This window comes from Eurytemora carolleeae, unplaced genomic scaffold (assembly GCF_000591075.1).
Source record: "Eurytemora carolleeae unplaced genomic scaffold, Eaff_2.0 scaffold930, whole genome shotgun sequence".
Classification (NCBI taxonomy): Eukaryota; Metazoa; Arthropoda; class Copepoda; order Calanoida; family Temoridae; genus Eurytemora; species Eurytemora carolleeae.
This window is the reverse complement of record NW_019396817.1, coordinates 8,498-31,234: the sequence shown is the minus strand read 5'-3', so window position 1 is coordinate 31,234 and position 22,737 is coordinate 8,498. Positions and strand designations below refer to the sequence as shown.

Here is a 22,737-nt window from a genome sequence, read left to right as displayed (position 1 = left end):
CTTTGATTTTCTTATCCCTATATCTTTGCATTTCAATGTCGGAGACCTTAGATATTTTAAACTATGAATTATTTTAAGTTAATTATGTACCGTGTAATACTTACATACAAAGAAATACATGTTGGAACATTTTCAGTCATTTGTATTGATCTCGCATTTAATATCCGTCCGCTTAAAAGATGATACAGATATATTTAATAATTAAAATACCAAAAAATATGAAATAGGAACAATCTACCCCCTGTCCAGTGTTCACCCACTTGTTAACCCCGAAAATATGAATATAATATATGTCTTAACTAGCATTATTTACATATATATCATATTACACTATAGTAATATATATAATAATAATATATAACTCCTCTAAAGAGCCCAACACTTTGAATAATACAACAATTATATATTCCCTTCTTTTTAAATGGACTGTAGTCGTGAGCTCATGGGAGTTAGCCCAGATGGCGGTCTGGGCTCTCCAAGATGGGGGGGGGGGGTCCAGATCCTCCCTTATCTTATACACGATTCACAACGGTACCTAAACCATACCATTTTCAAATAACGAATGTTTACAAGATATTTTACAAAGGATTTCGTTTTGCCACAAACCCAATTTTTTCATTCCTATTAGTAGTAATGTAAACTTGGAAGATTAGCGCTGATTCTCGGTTCTGACCTGGAGATTACATTAAATATTTTGTTTAGGTCCTACCCCCTATATACCTGGAGGAGAAGGTGGAGGGACTCAACCACACCCTAGTCAAGAGAAGCACAGAGCACAAGCTTAGAATAGCTTACTACTATTCTAAAGACAATAAATTAATATTTTTTTACTAGACCATGGGTTCCTTCGACCAATTTGGGAACCCTAGTGCATTATTATCATTATTCTTAATATTGTTATTTATTTATGTTATTATCAATATTTCTGAATACTTATTTTTTACTGTTTACAGGCTGACAAGTGAACAATACAATCTTATACATGTAAGTATTTTAATTTTATCTTTTAATTTTATTCATATCTTATTTATTTTATTCTTCTCATTCTTCTTAATTCATCTTTCTACTTCTTCAATTCTATTCATCTTAATCATTTATCCATCTTACTCATCTTATTCATCTTATTTATTTCATTCATTTTCTTCATTCATCTCATATATCTCATTTATGTAATTAATCTTAATTATCTGATACATCTTATTCATCTTTTTCATCTTATTTATCTTATTTATCTTATTCATCTCATTCATCTTATTTATCTTATTCATCTTATTCATTATATTCATCTTATTCATTTTATTCATCTTATTCATTTTATTCATCTTATTCATTTCATTCATCTTATTCATTTTTTTCATCTTATTCATCTTATTCTTCTTAATGATCTTATTCATCTTTTCATTTTATTCATCTTATATTCCTTATTCATCTTATTCTTCTTATTCATCTTATTCATCTTATTCATCTTTTCATCTTATTCATTTTATTAACCTTATTCATCTCTTTCATCTTATTCATCTCATTCATCTTATTCATTTTATTCATCTTATTCCTCATATTCATTCTTATCAATCTTCTTCATCCTATCCATCTAATTTGTTTCTTTTTCATCTCAATCATCTCATTAATTTTCATCAATCATATTCATCTTATTCAACATATGCATCCCTTTTTGTTGGGAATAAATGCTTTAAAATTGAGTGTAGACAAGAGTACAAGTTTGCATGTTTTTTATTTAAGAATACTGTTATTCCTACTGCATTAAACTATTGGGGTGAAGCGCTGAAAGTACGCCGATCAGAGCATATAATCAGACTTAACAGGTACAAAAGGAGTTCAGTCTTTGTCACAAACTCTGATTTTCTAATCCCTATATCTTAGTAAACCTGAGATATTTCAAACTATGACTAAAAAAATAATTTAATTTATATTTGCTATTTTCACGTAAACTTGATGTATCTAACTTCAAATGTAAGTATTTACTTCAAAACTCAAATTCTCAAAATCTCATATTTCAATATTTCATAACTGTAAAAATATTGTTGAAAATCTGTTTTATGTAAATCTGTTTAATATACAGTGGTAGGCGATTACATCAATATAATGAAGATTCAATTGATAGCTTCTCTTGACGTCTATGTTTATGTGTATATTCATGCTGTTTCACAACTTGATCTAAATCAAAATTGAATCGATTAAAAGAATTCTAGAAATCACTATAAATTAAAAACAATTAACACTTGATAGTTGGTTTTGTTAAAATGGCAGTGTAAAATGTCGCTATGGATTTCATAATTTTTAACTGAAATTTGAGCTGAAAACTTCAGAATGGAATGTCCTTAATCCCGATCGGTTAATTAATCTGGATATTGATAACATGAGGAGAACAAGCATTAGTTAGTCTCGAGATTAAGAAAAAGAGTGGATCAAGCATTAATCCCGATATCCACCATTCATAAGTTCCCAGCTCTGAAGTCAGAACTTTGTGTTGTGAATCTCGGGATAAAGCTCGATCTCAATCTTAAATGCAGATCTAATGATTAATTTAATTCCACTTCGAAATCTGCAGTGATGGTCATACTCGGCCTGAAAAACCTGAAATAAAGGTAGCTAGCATTTATCCTCAAATTTAAAAGTGTTTAATTATACCCACACAAAAATTCAGGTTTCTTAACATATTAGTTGGAAGAATTTCAAATTACACAATCCTTGGCAGCATGGAAGTGAAAGAAAGACGACATTGATTCCACCGTTTTCTGGTTTTCACTGTATGCACATTTTGTCAATACTGGATTAAAAACGCAATATGTGAACTTTATAATGTATCTATATTATCGACACCACCAATTATACGTGAAACTCTTCTTCTTTAAACTCGTTAAAAATAAATTACAAAGGATAAAAACAAATCTGTATTTGCGATTTGATTGAGGAGCTAAACCCCCCCCCCCCCCCAATTCTGTCTCTTCCTAATGCTTTCCTCTTTGCATGTTGGACGAAACCCCTCCAAATGTATGATTATGTCCTAAAATAACAGCAGGGTTTGCCAATGTTGGCTTGGCGAATCTGGTCGTTAAAGTGTTTGTTTAAAAATGTGCTTTAGTGATAAAGAAGTATATTTATCAAGCTATATATTTAAATATTCTTTGCGCTGTGTTCAACCCAAATCCCAGAATAAACTGATTTCGTATCGGTCAATTGTTCGGAGGCTAAGGACTAATGATCCATATCGGTTAATCTGATAAATATGGAAAGTTTTTGCAACCTCTGCTCTGGAGGGTTAAAAAGGTAAATTTCTATTTTTCCAATTTATGTATTTTTTAGAAAATGCCGGGAAAATCAAGTTTTTTACAAGCAAGAATCTAAGCATCCATTCTGTAAGGTAAATTGTTTATCTTCTAAAAATAATTTTGCTAAAAATATAATGTAGACTTTTTAGATTTAAAGGGAGTGGCTGGCTAGGTATGGTAGTTGAACTGAGACTGCACTATTATAAAATAAAAGAATCATAGTAAAAATAAGACTGCAAATTCGCTTATGAAAAACCACGAGCTAACAAGATCAGTGGCCGAATTTAAAGAATTTGAGCGGCGGTTTAAATTTAAGCCGCGGTTTAAATATGGTTGGTTCCACTTAAAATTTTATCAACTGTTTCAAGATTTAAGCCGGCGCTTAATTTTAACCGGGTTTTGGCGGATTTAAACCGCGGCTCAAATTCTTTAAATTCCATCTCTGAATATTTGAAATTTTTATTTATCCGATCTTGTGAACAAATGACAAGAATTATTTCTAGCCTCGTGATTTTTGAAGAACTAGTTCTCGGTCTTATGAAGCAATTGCAGAACGTAAAAACGTTATGATATATGTAATAAATCCGGATATTGAACTACTGTGGTCTTAGATCAAGTACAATACCAGTCACTCACTTTAATAACTGATTAAAAATGAACGATTAATTGATTAGTTGGAATGGTTGATTGATTGATTATCTGGTTTAGGTATCTTGTGAGGAGGACACTATGTGCGGCGAGGTTAGAGTTCCAAACGAGCATCTTGAGTCTTGTAGGTGAGAAGCAGAACTTAAAGAAAATTAAAAATATATTTTCTTATGCAAGAATGTTTAAATGACTTTGAAAAGTATTTTTATATGACACTATTATTTCCTGACACAATAGAGGTTTAAAATCGAGCAATTCAGTTTACGTCGGTCGCCGCGAGCACATCATCAAAAATCAAAATTGTTTAAATGCGTCATCATGGAAGAGGCTTGGATCTTATTGTGTAAACTAAGAGGTTCGGGTGAAGTTTTGCGTGGCTCTACGCGGCAGCCAGGCATGCCCCCTACCTCCTTTTACAAGATCTGCTCTCCCTGCACCGTGCATCAAAAGTTGAAATGGAACAAATGCACAGCCTAGACACAAAAATACTGGTTAATCTTTGTTTTTCTCAGAGAAGTGTTTTTGTGCAGACAATTTATGGTTGTGCTGTTAAACAATGAGCATTTTAAAATATAATTTTTCAATAGTTCAGCATTATTTTATATACTTTTTTAAGCTTAAAGTAAAACTATATAAATAAAAAAGCTGATTGTTTAAAATGAATTATGGAGTAGGTTAATGGATATTATTAATTATGGAGTAGGTTAATGGATATTATTAATTATGGAGTAGGTTAATGGATATTATTAATTATGGAGTAGGTTAATGGATATTATTAATTATGGAGTAGGTTAATGGATATTATTAATTATGGAGTAGGTTAATGGATATTATTAATTATGGAGTAGGTTAATGGATATTATTAATTATGGAGTAGGTTAATGGATATTATTTTAATCCATCTAAAGAAAAGATATAGCAAGACATGGTTGAACGCAGACGGGGTTTAACCACTTCTTTTTAGCTTGAGCCGGCGCACTAGAGAAGTTGTTGAACTATACATTTGCTTGGTTACTTCTCGCTATTAAATAAATCTGGACCCAGATAAAACTTTAAAGATAAAATTTTATATCCCGGTTTCATTTCAAATTTCCAAATCATATATTATTTAAAATTATTGAATATTTTATCTGATTTATAAAAGTGTGCAGAAAGTATTTTTAAATATTTACGTAAACTTTTGGACAGTGTTTTCCTGGATAAAACGTTACTTATTTGCCGCGGATTAAAGATGCGGGGATAGCTAAGGTTAATAAAGGAATTAAGCCTTTGCTACAAACTCAAATTTTGTAATCTCTGTGCAACATGATGGCGTACACATTCGAAATTTCAAGCCTGAATTATTTGATCTAACAGAATTCATAATTTAAAATACATAAGGTCTACGACGTTGGGTTGCAAAGATATAGGAAATAGGTAAATTCCTTTATCCCAAAAATTATTAAGTATTTTAAATTTGTTTTCAATTAAAAATTGCTGGCGGTAAAAGTAATAATTCTTTATTAATAAACTGTAAAAAGCTGCGCGTAATACTATCTTTATTATTTTCTAATATTTATTACTTTACAGGGTGTGCAATGCATTTGGTCAAAACTGCGGTATTGTCGAAGACAGTAAACCTGGAGAGGGAATAAGGTGAGAAATCTCATGGGTTGGGAAAGTAATCTTATGGGCTGGGAAAGTAATCATATGGGTTTGGAAAGTAATCTCATCTAGGGAAAGTAATCTCATGGGTTGGGAAAGTAACATCATGGGTTGGGAATGTAATCTCACGGGTTTGGAAAGTAATCTCATGGGTGGGGAAAGTAATCTCAGGGGTTTGGAAAGAAATCTCATGGGTTGGGAAAGTAATCTCATAGGTTGGGAAAATAATTTCATGGATTGTGAAAGTAATCTCATGGGCTGGGAAAGTAATCTCATAGGTTGTTAAAGTAATCTAGGGGGTGGGAAAATAATCTCATGGGTTGGGAAAGTAATCTCATGGGTTGGGAAAGTAACCTCATAAGTTAGGAAAATAAAATCAGTGGTTGGGAAAATACTGTTTTTTTGGCTCGGAAGATGTTTAGAAACAAATCTTGTCGTATATTTACAATTGTTAATTAACAAAAAAGTAAGTTTGATGATTTTGTTGTACAAGATATTTAGCTAATTAATATTTTTTTTCTCTTTTTCCTAGTTTTTAATCAAATTGAAATTCATCAGTTTTTTTACTGATTAATTTGCAGTTGTACTCATGCACTAAGGCTTAATGAAATATTTTTTTCAGGGATGCTGATTTTCTTTTTTATATTTCCGCTATGGAGACGGAACGATGTCAGAAAGGAATGACAGTAGCGTATGCTGCTCATTGTCAACAGGAAGCTGTTCTAGACAGGTAATAATGCTGCTCATTGTTAACAGAAGCTATTCTAGACTGGTATTTATGCTGGTGATTGTAAACAGAAAGCTGTTCTAGACAGGTAATAATACTGCTTATTTTTAACAGGAAGCGGATCTAGACAGGCAATAATACTAGTCATTGTTAACAGGAAGCTGTTCTAGACAGGTATTTATGCTGGTGATTGTCAACAGAAAGCTTTTTTAGACAGGTAATAATACTGCTCATTTTTAACAGGAAGCGGATCTAGACAGGTATTTATGCTGGTGATTGTCAACAGGAAGCTGTTTTAGACAGGTTATATATACTGCTCATTTTTAACAGGAAACGGATCTAGACAGGTATTTATGCTGGTGATTGTCAACAGAAAGCTGTTTTAGACAGGTAATATATACTGCTCATTTTCAACAGGAAGCTGTTCTAGACAGGTATTTATGCTGGTGATTGTCAACAGGAAGCTGTTCTAGACAGGTAATACTACTACTCATTGTTAACAGGAAGCTGATCTAGACAGGTATTTATGCTGGTGATTGTCAACAGAAAGCTGTTCTTGACAGGTAATAATACTGCTCATTGATAACAGGAAGCAGTACTGTAAGTGATAAAACTGCTCATTTTCAATATTGCTGCTTAATTTTTTATCTCTTTTCAGGGGGTTATTTTATGCGTTGTGTATTTTTCCTTTAGTTTAAACCTAAAATAATTGAATTCATGGAATTTATCAAATGTCGGCACTGGTTAGGTCCAGCACCATAATATTATAAAAATAACTGAACACCCCTTTCCTATCCCTCTACCCCCCCTTCCCTTCCCCCCCCCCCCCCCACATGGGATTTTCAGCCCTTTTTTCTGTCCTTAACACTTTCTACTTGTATACATACATAAACTCAATACTCAAGAATGCAATTGCAAAATAGTATAGACGCGAGACTGCTGAGCTCTTCACAATACAAGGGGTGGGGGGGGGGAGGAGTTAAAGTTATTATCTAATCATGATTCTGCAGAATATTAAAGGGGTCGTTTCAGTTTAATGGACTTTGGTGAGTGACTAATATATATAAGAAATAAAGACTATGTTGGAAATTGGTACAAGTCCCTTTAAATATTTTAAATTTGAACAATTGAGCAGTAGTTTGCTGGCAATGTAATATATCTTGGGGCGACTTAAATATACATTTTGTGTCTAGGCATATAAAGGGATAGTTTTTTGGCGGATAAACATTTGCCATTATAAATGTTTAGAATACCTTTTTTCTACTTTGATGTATTTTTAGATATTCTAAAGTTAAAAACAATATTATAATTTTAAAAATGTGAAGAAAAACGAGAAAAAATTTAAACATTTAAAGATAAATTTGTTATGTTAATGATAATAGAGGCATTTTTAATAAACCAAACACTGAAATCTTTGGCGAAACGCTTAAAAGAAATGTATTGTATGGTCGCGTATTTATGGCCGGAAATTTTCTGCTTTTTGTTTGTTTTGTTTTTGATAACATCTTTGAAGTTCCATTTTCTCGATTAAAATTCTAGAATTTTGGAACAAATCGATTAAAAGTTAAGTGGTTTGCCCAAGATTTAAAAATAAGTTTATTGTGTTCTGAAATTTTGATGGATAAGTAAAGAAAGGCGTGGCTTTAATTTGAGATGGATGACTCGTTTGATAAACAAAAATTTAATATATGCCAATCATTTTATTCAAGAAAATTTAACCGTTACCAACCCGAATTATACTCAATGGTAAAACGTACGGAACAAAATTTACATTAAGAAAATATTTTTATTAATTATTTATAATTTTTTAGGCCGATAGCCGGGCACGCTAACCTCTGTCCTAGTTCTATCTCCTTGAAGGCCCAGGAGCTTGATATCCTCCTCTCTACCGTTAAACACGAGATGCTTCACGCCCTCGGGTTCTCCGTCTCCTTGTTCGCCTTCTTCAGGGACTCCCAGGGGAACCCCCTCACCCCCAGGGGGGATAACGGCAAGCCTAAGCTCAACGAGGAGTAAGTATACATATCTATATTTGTCAGTATGGTTGTTTGTAAGAAAAGACCGTTTTCCAGAACCTCACTGCACATAAATCCTAAATTATGGTTAAAGGCCGGGCCGAATTTAAAATTGGTCACCGCTAGTCTAAATTTAGATTTTGAAAATGTTTGTTTGAAAACCCAAGAATGAAAACAGAAAAATATGCGGTATTTTTAGTGCTCGATGAAAAACTAGCTTTTGTCAAACTAATATATTTAAATTTAGAATTTATATATTTTACAATGTTTAATTCCATATTTGATCTCATTTGTTAGTGTTTGGTCATATTTGTACTTGATGCCATCTTATTTAAATTATCCAATGACCTATAGAGGAAAATAATTGAAGAGTTCACTTATTGTATAGATTTAATTTTTAATTGAAACGTAACCTTTGAAAATTTAGGAAATTGAACTTTTGCGATATTTTAGATTTATATTTAAATTAAGATTATTGCCAAAATGAACAGGGTTTCTAATAAAATATCCTCAAAGAGGAAAATTGTTTCAATGCGCAAAATCTTTTTATTCCATTTCAGGAAAGTTTGATTGAATTTTGATAAAAATGTCCATTAATGCTAATTAAGAAATATGTTATCAAAAAACGATAGCCTTTATATATGCGGTAAGTTTTAGCAATGATGCGTAAAATTAGTATTATTTCTATGATATCCGTATCAACAGAGAAAGGAACTGGAAAGTAAATTTTTTGTCCTTACAATTTTTTTTATCAAACCATGTTCGGCTTCTGAAATTGAATTGTAAAAAACCGTCAACACAAATTAATTATATTCCTTCTATAATAAAATCATATGCATTCTATTATACAATTATATTCATTCTATAATAAAACCAAAAGGCTATCATAACTTTTAATTGGCCAAATCATAAAAACTTTGCTTGTTTGTATCCAATAAAATTCACAACAGCTAAATCGATCTGGCCCAAATTTTTTGTGGAAAATCACATGATCCATGGAGGGTTTATTGCATGGTTACAGATGATAAGTTTCGGCCGAAAAAAAATGTCAACAAAAATCATTTTTGATTTACGTTTTCTAAATTCTACCTCTACATATTAGAAAAATGAAATTTTGAAAACATAAAAAATACTTTATCTTCGGAGCAATTTTTTCAAGGGTTTGTTTTCAGATCTATACAATTCCCCACTCTTCCCCGTTTAAGTACTCCCCTGGTTTTTTTTTATTTTTGCCCCTAAAACATTTTGTGTCTTAAATTTTTAATTATTCGTATTTCAGAAAATGGTTTCCCATTTTGAGTTTTGACATGATAAATTTCTAATTTCATGTTTCAACCATGAGCGATGAATAATTCTAGGATTTGAATTTGTTAAGAGATCCCACTGTTCGTGAATTTACACAGTTCACGCATTGAGTGAATTTGTTCAAGTTTTACTCCAGTAAAACCTCGTCCACGGCTCCACGCCACGCACAACGATTAAATATTGCGTAAGGAACAAACCTTGTCGGGGCGTGAAAGGAGGGGGGCGGGGGGCGTGTCAAAAGGTAGAGACTTTATCTATATATATATTGATTACGGTTACATCATTCTAAATGCTGAAGGAAAATTATTTATAAATAGGTGTACTTTAGAACCACTGTGCACTCTTCAGATTAAAACTTTTAAAAGTTTGGTTTTTAAGGGACTACTGTTGATGATAGGAACTGATTTTTTGCCACGAACTTGAAATATTTTGATATTTAACTTTAATTAAATAAATTGTAAAACAAACTGGATGCCTCCAATTGTATATATTTACTAGCTTGGAAGCCCAGCGTTGCCCGGGGTTCTCATAGTTCATCCCGCCGTTTATACCTGCACTTCATCCATTTTACATGGAAACAAATTTTTTGTAAAGTTCATTTACTCACCTTAGACTCTCAACTCCAGATTAGATACTTTCCCGTGGTTCTCACGAGTTCCGCGATCAAACTTAGAAGCAAATAGGTCAAGGGGTTCCTTAGTTATGATCGGATATATAAACAAACAGACAATCAGAGATTACAACTTTATATTTATAGAAGATATTTAAAACGGACTGATTTTTGGATAATCCTATATACAATATATTATACCGATATCCTGCCCTTTGCAACAATACAGTAGAGGATAACATCAATTCCTCAGAATATAAATCATTTATTAACTTTAGGAAATAAAACATTTATCATAATTCAATAAATGAATAATAAGATCCCCCCCCCCACCCATCTAAGAAGTATTTGATATTGTAGTGTATGTTTATGTCACAAGGTTAAAATTTCTAATCCCTATATCTTTGCAAAATGTTTACGCCATCAGGTTGCAAAGATATAGGGATTAGAAAATTTGAGTGTTTGGCAAAGAATCAATCCTTTTCAAATGTAATGGTAACAATAGGATACATTTGACTCAACACAAAGAAGGGGGGGGGGGGTCACATGTCACTCTGATGATTTTAAAATCCATTTTTTATCTTTGTAAATTATTGCATGACTTAAAAACGTAAACAGTCCCTTTAAATTGTTAATTTTGTTTAGATTACAGACTCGGCAGTGGAGTGAACAGACAATCAGGAAGGAAGTTAGATCTAAGTTTGTCCGTGGCGGAATCTATAATAAAACAGTAGATGTCGTCGTTACACCTAGAGTCAGGTCAATTTTTATTCAAACCATACTTCTATAATTCTAGTTCTAAGTCTAGTTATTATTCTAGTTTTTTACCTACATCTATAGTATTATTCTTGTTAAGGTTCTAGTCCTAGTTCTAGCTTGTGTCTCGTTCAAATTCTGTTATCTCTGCTAGCTCCTGCATGTTCTTGTACTAGTTTTTATTTAAGTTTTTTTAGTTCTCATTCTTGTTTTGATTCTGGTTCTTTTTTTTATTTTTAGTCTAGTCTAATTTTTGTTTCTATTCTTTTTCTAGTTCTTGTTCTGGTCTTTAATCTGGTTTTTATTCAAGTTCTTGTTTTGTTTTTTATTCTAGTTCTTGCTCTGGTTTTATTCTAGTCTTTTCTGATCTTGGCCACCCATGACTGTCCACAAAAAATGTCAGCCCAATCGATCCAGCCGTTTGGCGGACTATAGGCAACATATTTATATATACAGTGAAACCCTTCATAACGAATACATATATCACGTAAATTTCAGTATTTGCGAAAATAAATATATAGCCATGAATATGCGGGAACAGTTTCAAAGAGTTCCATATAATCATTTAAGTAAAAAATTAAATATCTGCAACATTCCATTATCAGAAAGTGAAGAATACGACTTTTGATGAATTCTTTCGATGTATTCGTTACTAAGGGTTGTTTTATTATATAGATTATCATTAACGTTTTTATTATTCTAGAGAGGAGGTACAGAAACATTTTGGTTGTTCCTCTATAACTGGAGCTGAGCTTGAAGATCAAGGGGAGGAAGGAACTGCTTTAACTCACTGGGAGAAGAGATTGTTTGAAAATGAAGCAATGACAGGGACTCATACTCAGAACCCTATTTACTCCAGGTATAGGAGTATACTCAGAACCCTATATACTCCAGGTACAGGAGTATACTCAGAACCCTATATACTCCAGGTACAGGAACTCATACTCAGAACCCTATATACTCCAGGTACAGAAACTCAACTCAGAACCCTATTTACTCCAGGTACAAGAACTCAAATCAGAACCCTATATACTCCAGGTACAGGAATTCATACTCAGAACCCTATATACTCCAGGTACAAGAACTCATACTCAGAACCCTATATACTCCAGGTACAGGAACTCATACTCAGAACCCTATATACTCCAGGTACAGGAACTCATACTCAGAACCCTATTTACTCCAGGTATAGGAACTCATACTCAGAACCCTATTTACTCCAGGTACAGGGACTCATACTCAGAACCCTATATACTCCAGGTACAGGAGTATACTCAAAACCCTATATACTCAAGGTACAGGAACTCAACTCAGAACCCTATACACTCCAGGTACAAGAACTCAACTCAGAACCTTATATACTCCAGGTACAAGAACTCAACTCAGAACCCTATATACTCCAGGTACAGGAACTCAAATCAGAACCCTATTTACTCCAGGTACAGGAACTCAACTCAGAACCCTATATACTCCAGGTACAGGAACTCAAATCAGAACTCTATTTACTCCAGGTACAGGAACTCAACTCAGAACCCTATTTACTCCAGGTACAGGAGTATACTGAGAACCCTATATACCCCAGGTACAGGAGTAAACTGAGAACCCTATATACTCCAGGTATAGGAACTCATACATAGAACCCTATATACTCCAGGTAAAGGAACTCATACTCAGAACCCTATATATATACTCCAGGTGCAGGAACTCATACTCAGAACCCTATAAATTTCAGGTACAGGAGTATACTCAGAACCCTATATACTCCAGGTACAGGAGCTCATATACTAAGAACCCGGTATACTCCAGGTACAGGAACTCATACTAAGAACCCTATATACTCCAGGTATCCAGGAACTCATACTCAGAACCTTATATTCTCCAGGTACAGGAACTCATACTCAGAACCTTATATTCTCCAGGTACAGGAACACATACTCAGAACCCTATATACTCCAGTTATGGCAAGATTTTATCTGTATTATGTGTAATCTGGTATAATTAATATCTAGAACCTTTAGGACCAGATTTTTGACAAATATTCGCAACATATACGTGGCTCAATAGCGTCCACAGGAGTTCATTTTCATATATCTCACTTTTCCTTTAATCTAGTCCCTGGGGTTCAACATCTTTAAACTGACAACTACTGTTTAAAAGAAATACAGCACTGCACAAATCACATTTATTTGGAATTTTGAATTTGATTTTAATCTAAAGTTTTTTTGTAGGATAACCATGGCTCTGATGGAAGACACTGGTTGGTATTTACCCAACTATGAGATGGCGGAGGAGCTGAAGTGGGGGGCAGGGCTCGGCTGTGATTTTGCTCTTAAGAGCTGTAAGGAGTGGATGGATTCCAGACAGAGAGCCGGGAAGAGTATTCATCCGTACTGTAACAAGGGATACACGTGTAGAGAGATTATCGATATGGTCGCCATTTTGAAATAGGATTTGTAAGAAAAATGAAGCGTGCGGCCATCTTTTTCAAAGGGAAATGTACTCTTATTTATGAATCGTGGACTCTGTAAACAAGTACTTTGCGCATTTATGGTGCAGAAAAAAAAGACTTTTCTAAATTTAACATTTTTCAAAACACAAGAACGGCAACTGCTCTTTCCATTTACGAAGGATCAATTAAGATTACGTATACACTATAACAGTCCCTTTAAAATAAATATATACTACTATTAACTCGAACACCAAGATTAAGATCAATATTTTTTTTCATGAATATTAATCAAACTTAATTTTGTTGATCTCGTTGGTCAAAACCTTTCTATAATCTTGAACTAAAGTTGTTTATTTTCTCAAATCTCTTTTTGATTAATCTAAAATTTAATTCGAATTTCTAACCAAACTTCAAATTAAATCACCTAATACCATCAAAACTATTAAAGGGACTGTAAGCGCGTAATTTCAAGTGACCCTCCATGCAATGATGGCAACACGGCCGCGCGGAGTGATTAAATGAAAAATGATAAATCACGGTTTTTTTTTTTTAGAAAACGACAGTTTAATGCTATTGTAAATTCATTAATTCATATTTGACTACTTTCAACTGTACACTGTACATGCATAGAATCCGACATTTTAGAACAAAAATAGATGTCGTACATTGGCGCTTTCAACAACAAAATTCGATTGAAAGTTTTTTTTATTTAAAAGTGGTATTTTTTTCAATTTAGGACCAAAGGTTAAAAATGTCATTTCTCCGTGAACGCACAACTAATGTTAAAGCTTATATACGTTGGGTTAGAGGTCCTGCTTTAAAAGTCAAAACAGTTTTTCTATATTCGTTTAAATGGTTAAATTACTTTAATTCTACGTGCTTTTTTGAGATTTAGATGATAATATTTGGCTGAGTTTATTGCGATATTGAAAAGACCTACTAGTTACTATGTGAGTAAGTCGTACGTGACGATGTATTCTGTACTATGTACATGACCAATATTACTTCCCTACCAGTGTACTGCACTACAGGTTAAGCGTGACCCCCTTGAGACTGAATGTACAGATGACCGGAGTAGTGTTGCTCTGTGTAATCTGGTAAACCATGGTAACGAGTTACCGCCACATCTTCAAAACTTTGACAGGAAACTAAACATATATTTTATGGTATTTATTTTTATATATTTACATTTAATGGGCCCAGCTGTATTTTGTGGCAACTGCAATAATAGTTGTTTATGCACTACAAAATTTTTTTTATAGAAATAGGGGGAGGGGCGCTCTGAAAGCTAACAATGTTTATAAAATATTAACTTTTGATTAAACTTGCTTATATTCTCAAATTTCTCTAATCTCTTTTTGATTAATTGAAATTTAATTTGAATTTTTATCTAAACCTAAAATTTATACAATTAATCCGATTACTCTTAAAGTTTTCATGGATTCACTTTAAATTAAACAAAAAATTAGAGATCAGAGTTTATAATAGTTTGTTTTTGATATAAAGTGGTACGAACTTCTTCGACGGTACTAATTACAATGGTACTTTTAAAAGCTTTCTCCTGAATTAATTAGATATCCATGTTTTTGTTTTTGAAAACTATATTTTTTTATTTGCGGTTTATCTACAAAAGTGACATGCAGACGAGCAAAAATAAAAAGATTTTATTTTCCACATTACGGATCAGATTCAGGTTTCAAAAGTACTGCGTGCGTTCAAAATCAGGCAGACGGGCCTCTTTAAATGGAGGATCACTTCAAATTACGCTGACAGTCCCTTTAAAATTTTACAATTCAAAGAAGCATTTTTTTAAATCTCAGATCTAAGGTTGATTAACTCAATTTATCTACATAAAAATGTCAAATTTTAAAACTAAAAAATATATTTGGTGGCAGTTTATTTATCATTAAAAAAAAAATATTGTTTTATGAAAAAGAATACCGCATGTGAACATCTCTGATGTCGGCTACTACGGAGGGTCAGTTGGGCTAGCAGACTACTGTCCTTATATACAGGTTTTTTAACATTTTTTATTTCATTTCATCTTGATATCTCTAAATATTTAAAACTACTTTAAAGATTACACCACCATGACAGCTCCTCAAACCTAAATAAACATAATTTTTTAAATATTCCAAATATATTCTGTTCAGGAGTTCACCTGGCGAAGTAACAACGTAGTTGTGCGTGGTAGTCACTGTATGTACGAGGAGAACCAACCAAGTGAGTAAATATTCATAATATTGAAAAATTATTGTAAAAAATTAAATAACTTTTACAGAATATATTATTGAAAAATTAGTCATGATTCAGAAATGTTTTAAAAAGTCGACACTACTTAATGAACCGGATATGCTAGTTTTTTTCGTTATAAGATAAAAGCAAATCTTTAAATTTTTTATAAAAGATTAAATAACTTTTAAATGATTTTGAGATGAACAGAAAGCAATGAATGCACGGCTTGCGTCCGGTAAATATGCGCGAAAATACAAGGCGCGGTGCTGCGGCAAAGTAGATCGTGACAGAATATATTCTTAGAAGGATAAAAAATTAAGATTGCAAACTCTCATAGAGCAGGAAGAGATGGAAGTTCATTTTTTCATTTTAAGGGTCAAATAATTTGCTTAAAGGGACTGTTCGATTAAATTTTAAGCGAACCTTTCACGCAAAGATTGTAATACCCGATTCAGAACGGTACTCTGAAGAATCCTTTATTTGATCCATGATGTGAAAGATTTTGCATTTTTTTTAGATTAAAAGTGTTTAATTATGATAATTCATATGTTTTCCTAGAATTGCAATTGTGCAAGCCACTTTTTAAGAGAAACCACAATTGAAAGCAATCAGTTTTTTAAATTATAAAGATATTGATATCATAATTTATACTTGATCAGACAGAGCTTTAAAGGGTATTGTAATGGATCGGGCTTTGCCATCTTTGCATGATAGGACACTTGAATTTACGATTACACAGTTACACTCCCTTTAAGTTAATTTTTTAATCGTTGTACTATGATATGTAATTATAGATATTATACATTACAATACAGTTTTTTAATCGTTGTACTGTGATATGTATTTATAGACATTATACATTACAATACAGTTTTTTAATCGTTGTACTATGATATGTATTTATAGACATTATACATTACAATACAGTTTTTTAATAGTTGTACTATGATATGTATTAATAAACATTATACAATACAATACAGTTTTTTAATCGTTGTACTATGATATGTGTTAATAAACATTATACATTACAGTTTTTTTTAATCATTGTACTATTAAATGTATTTATAGACATTATACATTACAATACAGTTTTTTAATCGTTGTACTATGATATGTATTAATAAACATTATACAATACAATACAGTTTTTTTTAATCATTGTACTATTAAATGTATTTATAGACATTATACATTACAATACAGTTTTTTTAATCCTTGTACTATTATATGTATTTATAGACATTATACATTACCATACAGTTTTTTAATCGTTGTACTATGATATGTATTAATAGACATTATACATTACAATACAGTTTTTTAATCGTTGTACTATTAAATGTATTTATAGACATTGTACATTACAATACAGTTTTTTAATCGTACTATTAAATGACGCCTTCAATATATTCCTTGTTTCAAGCAATATTATTTCGTAAATTTTGTAGTATCAGAGTTAAACATTTAACACCGAAAACACTAGTCCCAGGCTTTCCAAAATTGGGTCTACCATTTTTTCACCTTAAAAAGTAGACGGAGATAATGTTTCCAGTTTATTGAAAATCAACAAAACTGTTTAAATGTTTAATATCTCCTATGTTTAATATCTACTATGTACAGTACACAGAGCCGCTGAAAAGTTGCAATCTTATGCCGTAGACTTTTGATATTATAAATTCTACCGTATCAAATAAGTTTGATATTTCAATGGTTTGCATCATATGGTTACAAAGAAATTTAGAGGTTTTGGCCTGTGTTAATATTTTTTTTGGATATAACTTAAAAAGTCCTTATTTGAAGGCGACGAGAGGAACTTTGCCCTGGAGAAGTATGGCGAGGGAGCAAAATGTTTTGACCACAGCAAAGATATGTGGGAGGAGAGGTCATGTGGACAGGTAATATTGTGGTTTGACCACAGCAAGGATATGTGGGAGGAGAGGTCATGTGGATAGGTAATATTGTAGTTTGACCACAGCAAGGATATGTGTGAGGAGAGGCCTATGGACAGGTCATAATGTGGTTTGACCACAGCAAGAATATGTGGGAGGAGAGGTCATGTGGACAGGTTATATAGTGGTTTGACCACAGCAAGAATATGTGGGAGAAGAGGTCATGTGGACAGGTAATTTTGTTGTTTGACCACAGCAAAGATATGTGGGAGGAGAGGTCATGTGGACAAGTAATATTGTCGTTTGACCACAGCAAAGATATGTGGGAGGAGAGGTCATGTGGACAGGTAATATTGTGGTTTGACCACAGCAAAGATATGTGTGAGGAGAGGTCATGTGGACAGGTAATATTGTGGTTTGACCACAGCAAAGAAATGTGTGAGGAGAGGTCATGTGGACAGGTAATATTGTGGTTTGACCACAGCAAGAATATGTGGGAGGTAGGGTCACGTCACAAAAGTGCCGATTCACAAAGGTACTCGTGTTTCCTTCGTCTTAAAATTTTGTATTTTAATTAATTTGTTAAAATTGCGGTTTCTGAACAAATAAAATGACTTGCGGAATTATGAAAAACATGGATTGATTGATGTTTTTTTTACATGAAGGTTTAAAGAAAACCGTTGGGAAACTTGAGTCACCAAAAATTACGTCTACAGTCCCTTTGAATGTTTAAAACACTGTATTTTCTAGGTTCGTCAATGGCAGCACTGGGGGAGCGGATGCTACGCATATTCCTGCTCTGAAGGTCGTCTTAATATCAAGGTATAACATGGACCTGGCCTACAGGGTTATCAAGATAGGATGAGACTGTAGAGACGACTGTACAAAGTTTCTATTTTTAAAACATGAATTCTGCTAAGTCAAAGTATCAACGTTAAAAATTTAAAGTATACGCCATCAGGATGCGAAGATAAACTGAAAGTAAAAGTGTTCAGTTCCTCAGCATGAACATTAAATTTTAAAATTAATTTTCTTTTTCTCAAATAGTCAAAGTTGAAAGTCATAGGTTTACGCCATCATGACTGAGTTTTAATAGGATATCCAACCAACAGAGAATTACAGAAATTACTACTTTCTATTTATTTACAAATAAATATGTATTAGGATGTAGACGAAACTATTCAAACCTCAAAATGCATTGGATCTTAATAAAGTTATGGTTAGGCTATATCTCTGGGCTAGGATTCAGTGTTTTTCCCTTGAAATTCAACATGGGCAGGAGAACGTTATTTTGGGAAGTCCATTGAAATTTAGAAATTCAATTAGATATTTTTCATAAAACCTATAATACCTGTGTATATCCAGGTGATGAACAAGACCTTCACCTGCTTTAAGAAGAACCAGGAGCTAACTGTAAAACTACTCTCTGAGTCCTGGCTTCATACAGGCAGTCTAGTGTGCCCAGCATGCCAGGATATATGCAATAAGGAAACATGCTTGTAAGTTCAACAAATTTAAAATCAACAATATTTTCATAGCCGTGTTCCGAAGGAGGGGGGGGTGCTTTGTGAGTCAGCCCCAGCCCCCTAGACCAGTGAAATCTTTGGATGTTAAGAGATTTTCAGGCCCTGAGCCCCCCCCCCCCTGGAAAGAAAAAATGTAAGCCCCCTCTGGACAAATTCCTGAATATTTAAATTCTTTGCTTTTATATTTTTATGCGTTAAACCTCAACTAAGTATAGCCCCCCTTTTTGTATCTTTGTTCATTGCCGTCAAAATCAAAAATTTTCATTTCTCAGATATTTTTTAAATCAATTACTGAAAACTGAAAAATTCGCAAAACTTGCTTTTTTAGTAATTTATATGAAAAATTGTTGTTCAAAAATGTTTGAGATAGAAATTTAAAATTAATTATTTTAAAAATGTGTCTCATACAATTACCAAGTAGAAACGACGTTGGTAAAAATATATTCTACTTAAAACAATTGTTGACATTAAAATCTAACATTTGAGATTTAATTGAATTTATTTTTACGAATTTTACATTCATTTATCACATATTTGAAAATGCCAAACAAAACTGTGTTTTATCTTTAAAACAGAAATCAAGATACCTTTACCTCGAGGCACAATAGATTTAGTTCTACCTAATTTAGCTTCCGCTTTCCTCCCTAAAATTCTCAACGCCGCGCCGGACAGAACTGTTTAACGTAAAAGATGGCTTTTTGTGTTTAAAAAATGTACAATATCATTTCTATTTCAGGCCTGACATTGAACCTCCTCGGTTTTATCAATATCCAAGACACGAGCTGACCTGCGGAGCATTCAACCTTATATCTTCAACCTTCCTCATCATACTTGCTCTTGGAGCAATATTCTAAACCTGTTCTTGTTCTTGGAGAATTCTTTAAAATCTTCCCTTGCTCTTGGTGCAACATTTTTAACCTATCCTAGCTCTTGAAGAATTCTTTTAAACCTTTCATTGCTCTTCGGCCCATCTTTTAAACCCTATCATGCTCTTGGATCAATAGATAATAATTTTCCTTGCTCTAAAGTTCCAATTGTAGCAAAGTTTATTTTTTTTTTATATGCTCATCCCGTAATTGCTCCTCAATTTTGTCCTAAATATTGTGAAAATATTTATGCTTTATTCTTAAATTGTTGTAAAATGTAAATCTTAGTTCTTTTTCTTTCTTCTCGAGCTTTTGACAATTTTTTGCTTTAAGTCGTGTCAAATATCATTTTTCACTCTAAACATTCAAACTTTTCCTGTCTTGAATTTTATCCAACTATTTTGTTCTTTTTTTTGTCTCTCAACATTATTATTAATTTACAGGCATCGGCGATTATATTAATACAATCAAGACGACTTTCTATTTTTTTTATTACCAAGCCTTTAATCAGCATGAATACATTCTTAAGCATAGTTGCAACGCGAAGCTGCCAATTAACATTTTCTCTTTATTTACTTGTAAATTTGTAATTTTAAAAAAAGCTTGGTAAAAATCAAAACAAAAAAAGCGTGTTAATTCAATTGACATATTCCCCGACCACTGTGCCATTTATTATCCTTGTCCTTAATCTTATTAAAGTTGTTTATCCTTGTCCTTAATCTTATTAAAGTTGTTTATCCTTGTCCTTAATCTTAGTAAAGTTGTTTATCCTTGTCCTTACTCTTAGTAAAGTTGTTTATCCTTGTCCTTACTCTTAGTAAAGTTGTTTATCCTTGTCCTTAATCTTAGTAAAGTTGTTTATCCTTGTCCTTACTCTTAGTAAAGTTGTTTTCTTAGTAAAGTTGTTTATCCTTGTCCTTACTCTTAGTAAAGTTGTTTATCCTTGTCCTTAACCTTACTCTAAGTAAGTTATTTATTCTTTTCCTTATGAGTAAAATTTTTATCCTTGTCCTTATTATGAGTAAAGTTGTTTATCCTTGTCCTTGCCCTTGGTAAAGTAGTTTATCCTTGTCCTGTATCTTTGTGGATTTATTTGTTCTTGTCCTTTATTCTAGTGCATTTATTTGTTCTTGTCAATCGCCACGTTTAAGCCCCACCCCTCGCTTGGGAAAAAAAACATTTAGGGATGAACGTCCACCCTTACCTGGATAAGGTTATTCTGCAATCTATTACTACTATACCCTGATTTCCACGGAATGATGGTTAATCTTTTTTATTATTTATTTATCTATACCATGACAAGTTTTAGGTTTTAAAATGCTGTTTGATTAATTTAACTTTTTAAAGGGCAATTATAAAAAAATTAAAGAAATATACAGGGCGTACCACGAAACATGACAGTTGGTGAATAGTTTAAAATGTCTTCTTCCATAATTTGTTATGTTGTTTGATACCTGAGAGATTTTAAAAAATTATTATATGGCTGTCATATTATGGTAAAATTAATTTCAAATTAAATAATTGAGCAACAGATTTTTTTAACGAAAAGTCTCTAATATACAGTACATGGAAGAAGATATTCCGAACTATTTACTAACCGTCATATTTTGTTAGACACCCTGTAGAAGAAAAAGCTGATGTCTTTGAATGCTTAAAAAGTAAGATAAAGCCTTAAAATATCCTGAAAATATTCTTAAAATCCAAGAAAAAAATCCATGATATATTTAAATCACCCTATTCATAAAGAACGAAAAGATTTGAGAGATGGTGAAAAAATTTAATTTCCATTTCTCATGAAACCTTAAATTCAATTGTATTAAAATTTGTTTGTAGATTATCAATATTATTTATTTAGGACGACAAACTAAACCTTCTGATTAATAACTTAGTGTATTCAACATATCAGCCCATGACAGTAAAATTCCCTGTGTTTAAAAAATGTGATTCATACTGAGGAAAGTCATTTTTGAGCTTCTCGTTTTATTCCTTCATTCAGATGAGAAACCTAACAACCTGTACAGTGTACACACAATGTTAATTTACAGGGTGTCACTTCATTCCTACATTTTTTTAAACACCCGAGTTGATATCTGTGGACACAGTTCAATCATTGTGAATGTTTATTAGAACTATTTGTGCATTTATATTATTTATTTTAGTCAAACTATCAAGCTTAATCTATTGTGCTCTTAACTATATAATATGCTAGTCAAATGTAATCAACTGTATACTCATTAAATGGTTGTATTTATACTTTAAATATTCTGTGAGTTGTATAATCTATGTTGTAAACAAGCATTCATATTTGTGATTGTAAAAAACGTCTATTTCTTGGACGGAATTGGGGGACTATCATTACCACCCTCCCCCCTCGGGGTACTGTTTTGCTCCCTCCAGATTAAAATAAAACATTATTTGGTTTGATACTGGATAATGACGAACACAATACAGCGTATTTAAATCGTCTGAAATAATAAATATATTTGCTTCCCTGCTCTGTAATCCTTGTAATCATACTAGTACTAAAAAGATGTTGTGAATATTAAAATAAACAAAATTATTAAAAATGTTTTCCTTATCCAAGCCCAGATTTGCTACAATCTCCGCTAGTATACATCCTGTATTTTACTCCAAATCCTCCGATAGAGATAAAAAATTTCAATAATTTTTTTTTGCATAAGGGCTAAATACCCAGTGCTTAGAATCCGGATCCGCAACAATATGCGGATCCACGGATCCGGATCCAAGGTGTAAAATATTAACCAAAAACTGCA

At 32.5% G+C, this 22,737-nt stretch overlaps 1 protein-coding gene across 1 annotated transcript; it reads left to right on the top strand.

The window, feature by feature from the left end:
* Positions 1 to 939: 939 nt before the first annotated feature.
* Positions 940 to 22,455, top strand: LOC111709002 (leishmanolysin-like peptidase; the record flags this gene model as incomplete). Its single annotated transcript, XM_023482560.1, has 18 exons — positions 940 to 984; positions 1,741 to 1,823; positions 3,325 to 3,382; positions 3,999 to 4,066; positions 5,508 to 5,573; positions 6,205 to 6,312; positions 8,121 to 8,321; positions 10,885 to 10,998; positions 11,699 to 11,854; positions 13,224 to 13,395; positions 14,476 to 14,588; positions 15,381 to 15,459; positions 15,598 to 15,667; positions 17,483 to 17,577; positions 18,322 to 18,393; positions 18,937 to 19,070; positions 19,834 to 20,240; positions 22,123 to 22,455. Coding segments are annotated over 17 exons (1,752 nt in total), but the record flags the coding sequence as incomplete, so codon positions are not given.
* Between the last annotated feature and the right edge of the window lie 282 nt (positions 22,456 to 22,737).